The 10326-nt window shown below is 39.8% G+C and overlaps 1 protein-coding gene across 1 annotated transcript in view; it reads left to right on the forward strand.

The window, feature by feature from the left end:
- Positions 1 to 10326, forward strand: part of LOC107571858 (stonustoxin subunit beta-like) — a 25849-nt gene that overhangs the window by 6989 nt on the left and 8534 nt on the right. Inside the window, exons 2-3 of the mRNA XM_016258242.1 lie at positions 3835 to 4011; positions 6022 to 6195. Coding sequence (XP_016113728.1) covers positions 3835 to 4011; positions 6022 to 6195 — 351 coding nt within the window. The remainder of the gene's footprint in view (positions 1 to 3834; positions 4012 to 6021; positions 6196 to 10326) is intronic.

A 10326-nucleotide genomic window follows, 5' to 3' on the forward strand; every position in this document is an offset into this window, starting at 1 on the left:
GGGGGGTCTAATGAGATCTAAAGAGAAATTTACACTGTTAAAAAATCTAAAGAGTTATTTACACTGTTAAGAGTTGGATTATTATGCACGTGTGCACACTCAGTGACCCAAGCGAGAGCACGCCGCTTAACGTGTTTCTTGTATGGTTACGGAAGTCATCGGCAGTGCCGCAGTTACTTGCTCGAGAAGACTAGGATGTTCGAGAGGAACTACACTAGCCTGTCTCCGGCTGGAGAGAGTAGCCGCTTGCTCCTGGTAATGACGCTCTCGCAGTGTTTGCATACTCTATCACAGATCAAGTGAAATAAATGCAATATTTGTCAAATACACACGTTTCAGAAACGTTTTCATAAAGCAACAGAAACACTTTTTATACTGCTTAATACAGCGCCATCTGTTCATGAATAAGTTCAACATTAGCATATGCTATTTAAATACCAATAAAGTGGGGGTATATATGCTTTAATCAGTGTTTTTTGAAACGTGACTCAATATAACAGTGTGACTACACTAAAAATGCTGTTACTGTTATTATACACAGATTTGTGAGCATCATTGGAATTGAATTGTTATAATAAGCAGGCAACACACGTCGTGCTTGTTATAACAGAATCTAACCAACGAGAATAAAGTGTGTCATCATCAAGGTTTTCGAAGTAGGCTTGTTTGAGATGAGCAAAATCTGTGCAGAACCGATCACCGGTGATCACCGCGAGATGCATGCCGGTTAGAAAAGTGTCCGAGTTACGTCCGACTTGCTCTGATGTCATGCTGACGTGTGCAAAAAAAACTCTTGCAACGGCGAGGCGGCTGTGTTGGATTGTGCAGTCGAGCACAGTTTCTCTCCACCATGATCAAAAGCATGATGGGAAACGACTGGCTGACGACACAGCTTAATGCTCATTGGTTCAGAGCAACCGTGATGCTGTGTTCTCTTCTAAAATGTTTTATTTATCTGGTTTCATGTGATTTAAGTATTTAAATTATGCATGAATATTCCCAAACATTATGACAGTGCGATCTCTGTGAGATATGTGATTGTTGTCATATTTCTATAAAAATCTAAAATACATGTTTGTATTAAAGTACAAATGAATGATAAATATGCCTTTCGTATGGAATTAAATAGCAAACACTTTGAGTGTCTTTTCATCATATTTATTTTAATATAAAGTCAACAGAACTGGAATTATATCATGTTAATCAGCAGCACAGCACATGAGTGAGAATAACGCGATATCTGTCTTTGATCTCGTTGGTATCTGTTCCACTTCGAGAGGTCAGAACTCTCCGTCTTGACTGCGTTTATTTCACTCCTCCCCTCACTGCAGCCGCCTGCTCTCGCTTACATTTCAGGCGAGGCGCATCTCAAACAAGCCTAGTGCGTGACCTAGGCGGCTGGTCTCGTTTTGCTCTCGCGATACTTTGATGGCACATGTGATCATAAGGTGGCTGCAGCGCCGATCAAAGTCGGACAAATGTTCTAACCAGGATACATTGCTTTTGACCGGCGGCAGCCGATCTTTGCGGCACCGCATGAAGTCGAACAAGCCTAAATATCTCTAAAGAGTGTGTTTTTTGGATGTGAGGAAAAGATAACCTTATTCAGTGTTATGTGAACAGTGGATGCAATTTGTTTTTCCAAGGCAGCAATGGAGTTTCTCAAGCGCGTTTGTTTGTTCCCGTCATTTCGGTGACGGATGTTTTATAACAAGGTACTGGATTTGCACATCGTTGATACTGAAAGACGGAGCAGTCCCAGCGATAAAAGATCCCGGTCATGACTAGGAACTGCTGTAAAACTGCATCAATGTCTATGTTTTGTTGCCAATCGGCCCGTAAGTGCTCGCGACTCTTCAGCTCCGCCCACGGCTCGCCTCCAGGAGCTCGGCTGTTTCCGGAGAGAATCGCAAAGCTGTATATTTCTTTTATTAATCTGATAAAACTTAAGACTTTTCGGAGAAGTGAATGATGCAATATACACTATAGGTATTCAAGATTAACATGAGATTGGCCAAAACTGTGTGTTATGTCTCCTTTAACCTAGTCAAGTCGACTTCATTTTTACAGCACTACAGCACAGATTTAAGCAGCAGGAAATAACGACCATGGTGCAAATTGAATCATTTCTGCTGCGGCGCAGCTCCAAGAGAAAATAGTAAACGGTCATTGTTCAGTTGACGTCGTCTGCATCCGAAAACCTAGGCTGCTGACATGCCGCCTCGCCGCCTATCAGCCAATGACTTCGCAGGCATATCGGACATGCTTCTGAGGCAGCTTAACGTTCAATGATCTACAACAAATCTAAATCTAATAACTAAGCGAATATTCAATGATTTATTTGATCAACCATCATGGGATAGAACACACAGGATTGTGGGTATCAAGGCAGCGAAGCAGGGGCGTAGCCATCATTTCAGAAGTGAGAGGGACAGAAATGTTTTATATATATATATACACTGTATGTATATATATATATATATATATATATATATATATATAATTTATAGAAATTAACACTTTTATTTAGCAAGGATGCTTTAAATTGATCAAAAGTGATGATAAAGACATTTATAATGTTACAAAAGATTCTATTTCAGATAAATGCTGTTCTTCTGAACTTTCTATTCATCAAAGAAACCTGAAAAAATTCTACTCCGCTGTTTTCAACATAATAATAATAATAAATGTTTTTTGAGCAGCAAATCAGAATGATTTCTGAAGGATCATGTGACTGGAGTAATAATGCTAAAAATTTAGCTTTGAAATCACTATAAATTACATTTTAAAATATATTAAAATAGAAAATAGTTATGCATCTCTTAGATTCATCTTTGAACAACTGATGTTATGTATTTATCTGAATTGGAACTGAATTTAATTCTGAATTGGCTTCTAATGGTTTAATTATGCAACTGGCATGCTACATTTTTACCTAACAAATAAAATGTTATATTTGATTTATTCTGATCTCTTCTGGAATCATTATTTCTAGTAGATTCAATTGCCAATGGATGGACCATGGGGGAACACCATTAGGGGCTTCCAATTTCTGACTGTCACTGACTTAAAGTGTATTTTCTTTTTCATAATCACGAAAAATGCAACTTGTTGTGTTATTTGTTAGCAGGGTGCAGCATACTTAAAGGTAGTATAATCACCCTGCATCTTCTGAGTAAGATCTGAACTGGCGTGTTTGTGTCCATGCGTTCACTGTTGGCCAAGTGAATTACTAAGTGACACCGGGTCCTTAATGAACGAATAATTTAAAAAGTATGGGATATTAAAAATAATCAAATATCTAAATGAATACATAATTAATATTTGTGATTATTTTTTCATTAGAAGTACCGTCTAAGTTTAATGATCACTTGAAATTCGGTCAGATTAAATACAGAGCTAGACTAAAATTGAAACTACATTATGATAGATTAAGTTAACTTTGCAGAAGCACGAGTAAAAGTCATACATGCACTATACCTTCACCCACCAATTGGTTTCTGTCGCTGGGCCAGTTTGAGTGGATCCTTACACCTGTGTCTAGTTTAGTTGTGCATTATCTTGTTTATTTAAACTCCTTGGTTTTTTCAGGTCATGGTGCATGTTTGTGAGCTGGTTTGTGTTTGTATTTTTCTTCATCCTTGGACCCTTTTGGACAAACTTCTTAGTTAATTTAAATAAATACAAACTTGCTGCAACTGGATCCACTCTTCCTTCCCTGCATTGCTCTAACAGGTGTTTAATGAAGAATTGAATTACTGAAACATACATTTAAAATCTAAAGGAAGGCCATTTACTTTGTTTTCAGTATAGTTGTTTGTTTTATTTTCATAGGCTATGGGAATGTAATCTCACTGCTCAGTCCTGTGGAAGTTTGTCTTCAGTTTTACAATCGTCAAACTCAAACATCCTGAGAGAGCTGGATCTGAGTAACAATGACCTGAAGGATTCTGGAGTGAAGCTGCTTTCTGATGGGCTAAAGAGTCCAAACTGTCAGCTGGAGATTCTGAGGTAAATGGTTTCAATAAAATAAATATTTTATATAATTACACAGTTGTAACGGGGCTGACGAGACGTGAGACGTGTAGATCCATCTGCAAGCTTTATTTCAAGAGACGTGGTATAACAGGCAGGGTCGAACACTGGCAAACAGGTATATGGCGGGCAGAAACTCAAGAATAGTCCTAGGGCTAGCGTAGGTCACAGAATCACAGGGGCGAGACGAGAGGGAGAAATCCAGGAAAACAGGCAAAGATCAGAAACCGCAAAAACAGGCAAGGCAAAACAAGGAAACCACGGAGACTCGGAAAGGGGTACAGGCTAAACAATACTCTGCAGAGAAAGGTGGTTAGAGTGGGTGTTACTTAGTGAGTGAGGTGATTAGAAACAGCTGTGTGCAATGAGTGCAGTCAGTGCAGTGTGCAAACTGTGCAATGAATGATGGGATATGTAGTCCGGGTTCTATGCAACAGTTGGTGTTGTGCGAGAGTCAATGTAAAGGAAAGGGTGACCTCTGGTGGTGAATAAATGGAAGTCCATGGACCGAATTCGTGACATCAGTGCAGCACTATGTTAATTTACAAACATGCAAACAGCTCATGATCCAGTGTTTTCCATGTCTTTCTGGATTTGAAAATGCAACATGCATCAAACATCCGCCCTTTTATTTGATTGGCCATCCTAATCACCAGTTGACCTTGACATGTACTTTAGACAGCTAAGGCAGACCATCTTTTAAAAAGGAACATTTTAAATGTTTTTGTAATCCAAACAAAGAGATAATAGGTGCTGTTCAGCGCTCATGAACCCACCCGAGAGCAGCCTCACCTCGGCCAGATCTTCTGGAATTTGCTTCTAACTCTGGTGTCTCCTATAGTGTCTCTTAAACATGAGATATCATTTGTTTTGGATAAATCTAACGGGCACAACACCTTGTAAGACATAGCCAACAAATGCACTGAACAGGTGGACATCATTGGACATCACCCTTAACAGATGAAGGGATAGTACAACAAAGATATTGCTTTTCTCGGCGGACATTCAAACTAACTAATGTTTTATTGTGAATATGAGATTGAGCTGAAGAATGAATGCTGCATTAGAGGCAGGTAATCACACTCGTTCAGTCAATCTCTCTCTTATAATACTCTACTCCACATAATACACAGCTTTTAATACAGTAATACAATAAGCTTTCAATGAAGCAACTCCATGTAGCTTCGTTACTAGTTCTAAAGTGGCATTTTGGAATTAGTAACAGAGGCTTGGGCTCAGCTGGAAAACTTTCAAACTGAGATTTGAATCCATGGTGGAAGGAAAGGGTTCACAGAAAAGTTACGAGTGTGATAATGCTCATATATAATTATATATATTTAAGGTAACACTTTAGAGTAAGGTTCCATTAGTTAATGTTAGTTAAAGTATTAAATAACATGAATGAACAATACATTTATTACAATTTATTAACCTTTGTTGATGTTAGTTAATGAAATTACAGTTGTTCATTGTTAGTCCACAGTGAATTAATTAATGCTAACAAGCACAACTTTTTGATTTTAATAATGCATTGGTAAATTTTGAAATTAACATGAATTAAGAATGAACAATACTTCTTTATCATTTATTCATCTTAGTTAATGTTAACTAAAGTAGTTAATTAATGTCAACTAATGAGCCTTATTGTAAAGTGTTACCATATTTGGTTATTTAACTAAAATACAATTTTGTGAGTTGAAAAAAAAAGTCAGATGTAGGACAATAGAAAATGATGTCAAACAGATAAAAACAAAGTTATTTTTCTGGTAACACCAGTGACACAACTCCACTGCGCTGCCATTTCCATCATATAATTTATAATGTGCACATGGCATTTCAGATTTTTTTCATATACATTTATTTTTAACACAAAGTATGGCTCTAAACCTAAAGAAATTACCATACAGGAATAATTCATGGCTGAAATTATTATAAATGTGTGAAAGAGATGTCAGATTGCCATGTGAACTATTGCTGTGTTTTCAGATTGTCTGGCTGTATGGTAACAGAGAAAGGCTGTCGTTATGCGTTTTCAGCTCTGAGTTCAAACCCCTCACACCTGAGAGAGCTGGATCTGAGTTATAATCACCCCGGAGATTCAGGAATCAAGCTGCTCAATGAAAAACTGGAGGATTCAACTTGCTCACTGGTCAAACTGAAGTATGTCCAGCAGGAAGATTTTAGATTTTACTATTTTAACTCTTCAGTGGCTATGTGCTATATATATATATATATATATATAATGAAAGTCAAAAATCCAGTATCTCAAAATATTAGAACATTTTCTAAGATCAATTTAAAAAAAAGGATTTGCAAAACAGAAAAGTTCAGGTTCTTTAAAGTATGTTCATTTATGCACTCAATACTTGGTGGGGGCTCGTTGAGCACAAAGTCCATCAGTGAAGTGTGGCATGGAAGCGATCAGCCTGGGGGCATAAAGGGCTCCAAAATCTCCTGGTAGATGGCTGCATTGACTTTGGACTTGATAAAACACAATGGAGCAACACCAGCAGACGTCACGGTACCCCAAATCATCTCTGACTTCAGAAACTTCACACTGGACTTCAAGCAGCTTGGATTCTGTGCCTCTCCAGTCTTCCTCCAGACCTTAATTTCCAAATGAAATGCTAAATTTACTTTTATCTGAAAAGAGGACTTTGGAGCACTGAGCAACAGTTCTTTTTCTCCTTAGCCCAGGTGAGATGCTTCTGACGTTGTTTCTGTTTCAGAAGTGGTTTGGCAGCCCTTTTCCCGAAGACGTCTGAGCGTGGAGACTCGATACACTGACTCCAGCTTCAGTCCACTCCTGAAGCTCTCCCAAGTATTTGAATTGGCTTTGCTTGACAATATTCTCAAGCTTGTGGTCATCCCTGTTGCTTGTGCACTTTTTCCTATCTAATTTCTTCCTTCCAATCAACTTTGCATTTAATATGCTTTGATACAGCACTCTGTGAACAGCCGCTCTTTCAGTAATGAGCTTCTGTGACTTACCCTCTTTGTGGAGGGTGTCAATGATTGTCTTCTGCACCATTGCCAAGTCAGCAGTCTTCCCCATTATTGTGTTTCCAAAGAACAAGAGATACCCGCAATTTATACTGTAGGTATTGTCATTTAATGACACTCAAATGTAAATATTCTATTATTTTGAGATACTGGATTTTTTACTTTCAAGAGCTTTATTTACATATATACACACACACTTTTTTAAGTATTAGCAAAACAACAAAGTTAATGCTTTTCACGGAACTTATGTAATACCCATCATAAATTGTGATATAGCCTGGTTCGTTAGTCCGTTAGATCGGATTGCTTTCTCACTACAACCGAACTGCTCCAGAGTTCGTTTTCAATCGAGCCGAGACCACCTCGTTCAGGCGATCTCGGACCGATTGTTTTGGCGCGGATTCAGACACGATTGCCGTGTTCACATATGCCCAAACGAACCGAGGTAAGGGGGAAACGCGCCAGGTTCCCAAACAACGAGCCAGGTGTGAAAGCACCCTGAGTCATGCAGGCCTAGTTCTAACACATATTACGGCACCATTGTAACAAAAAATAGGAAAAGTTTGAATAATACATTTAATAATTTGCTGATGCATATCAGAAGGTCACGCATACTAATTGGCTATCTGTCCTTTTTTGACATCTGGCGATCTATTTTGACGATCTATTCCCGTATACAAAGCCCTGCTCATGACATGCCAAAATGGTTATACCCGTGAATGATGAAGAAGAGCAATAAGACGGCATTATAAAATGAAGAAGAGCACTTTTTTATTTTGAATGGCGAAGACGTGCTCACCCACAGACATTCACTGGTTCATTTTGAAGTATTAGCAAAACAACAAAGTTAATGCTTTTCACGGAACTTATGTAATACCCATCATAAATTGGGATATATCCTGGTTCGTTAGTCCGTTAGATCGGATTGCTTTCTCACTACAACCGAACTGCTCCAGAGTTCGTTTTCAATCGAGCCGAGACCACCTCGTTCAGGCGATCTCGGACCGATTGTTTTGGCGCGGATTCAGGCGCAATTGCTGTGTTCACATATGCCCAAACTTATTGCTGTGTTCACATATGCCACATATGCTAAAACGCATACTAATTAGCTATCTGTCCTTTTTATTGACATCTGGCGATCTATTTTGATGATCTATTCCCGTATACAAAGCCCTGCTCATGACATGCCAAAATGGTTAGACCCGTGAATGAAGACAACTTTTTATTTAAAAAAATTAATAAAATGCCTTCATGCCTGAAGACAGCTAGGGCCAACCTATCCCAAGGCATCAGAGAGGCTTAGGCCCTGTCCACACGAACATTTTTAAAAATGTATTTTTAAAACCGCAGCTTTTTCTACGTGGTTAGGCCGTTCGTCCACACGCAAACGCAGCACCAGTTCACCGAAACTGAACATTTTTGAAAACACCTGCCAGGGTGAAGATTTTCAAAAACACCAGTTGCAGTGTTATCGTGTAGACAGAGTTTTTGGCTTGTGACGTCGGTGCCTGCGCTGTTATCTCCGCCTACTAGAGACTTTTTCAGGCTTCTGATTGGCCAACATGGCTTTACGGTTGAGATTATATCACCACCTGTTGGTTTGGCATGCTCTTGACAGTGCTTCATAGCATGCGTTTGAATTTTTCCTTCTACCACCCAATTTAGTTACTGCAGTCACTACTAACAAGCTGATGAGTGGAATCAGGTGTGTTAGATAAGGGAGACATACAAAACGTGCAGGGCAGGGGGGCCTCCAGGACAGGTTTGGTAACCACTGGTCTAGACGTTTTCAGCGAGGGCCTAAATTCAGCATGGGAACATAATCTAATGCATAATAAGGTTATTCCCCTTATTTGTTTCAAACAAATATGTGAAAGATTATTTGTTATAAACTGCAATCAGCTATATAACATCTAATGTGTAAATTAGGAAAATCATATTCTGATAATACACATCCAAACCTCTTCCAGAGACCTTGGGATTGTTAAGTGATAGTTACGTTCTCTGTGGTTGAGTGAGCAGTCTGGTGGCGGTGACTTCATCCACTGGTTGTGCTGTTAACAGTGCAGTGGGGAAAGGAGCAGGAATCTGATTCAACAGTCTTGAACACGAAGCGCTGGAGGATGCTGATCTCCTGGAGCACCAAAGGGTCCTAAAATCTGGAGCACGCAGATGTGGCCCTGGAGTAGGTGCAGAAGGTCCTTAGCCTGGAACATGCAAGCAAAGGTACCTTGAAGTGAAGGTTTGCTCGCCGGACCTTAACTTTGTTGCAGATGTCTGTGTGTCTTCTGCCTCTCTGGGCTAGAGACTCGGAACTTGGTCAATCCACTTTGTCTCGCTAGGATGGAAGCTCAGAATGTGCTGCATCTGTTGTTGTCTTGCTGGAAGAAGACTCTAAACGTAGAATATCTCTCTCCTCAGGCTGGAGACTCAGAACGTGGTCGTATCTATTGCTGCTTCACAAGCTGGAGACTGAGGACTTGGTATCTGTTAATACCTCTTCTCGCATGGGCCAGAGGCTCAGAACGTTGATGTTTCTGTCTCTCGGAATGGGAGACTCAGAACGAGTGTATTTGCTAGTGTCTCACCTTTGCAGGCCGGAGACTCAGAACGGAGGTTGATCTGTTACAGTCCTTTCCTTGACGGGACTCAGACCTTCGGTGTTTCTGTTAGTGTCTCTCCCTTTCGGTACTCAGACTCAGAACATGGATGATCTGTTTCTATCTCCTACCACGCAGGCCGGAGATTCAGATAAAGGTACCTTCCCAAAAGACACTCCTTGTTCTCTTTCCGATGAGGAGGAGATTGCAATCTGGCACTTCTCCATCTCCAGGCTGTTTCCATCAGAGTGGGGGGACACGGTGTGGCCCACCCTTCTTTCCTCCTGGGGAACTTGTTTGCATAGTCCAAACACACATTTAGAAAAGTGTCAACCAGAATACATTTGGCAATGTTCCGAACACATTAAGCCCAAACATGATGGAAGAAGATTGAACTATCATGCATGCATTCATTTGTCCATTAACAGCTGAGTTTGTGTAAGATGTTGCCCTACACATCGCTGTCACTAAGAATACTTATTTCTCTGAATAAATATGAGATGTGTGTGTTGTAGTTTGCATCAGTTTAAGGTTTGAGAACATAGTTATGAATGGAGTTGGATGGAACTCTGTGATCTCTCTTTGTTTCACCCACTGCTGCTGCATCCAGAGGTCCTAAGGAATTTTTATGGTGGTCACAAGCCAAAAGCCTTAGGGATCAGTCTGTTGGTGTTTGAAGGGCAGAAAC

Source organism: Sinocyclocheilus grahami, unplaced genomic scaffold (assembly GCF_001515645.1).
Source record: "Sinocyclocheilus grahami isolate Dianchi unplaced genomic scaffold, SAMN03320097.WGS_v1.1 scaffold1662.1, whole genome shotgun sequence".
Classification (NCBI taxonomy): Eukaryota; Metazoa; Chordata; class Actinopteri; order Cypriniformes; family Cyprinidae; genus Sinocyclocheilus; species Sinocyclocheilus grahami.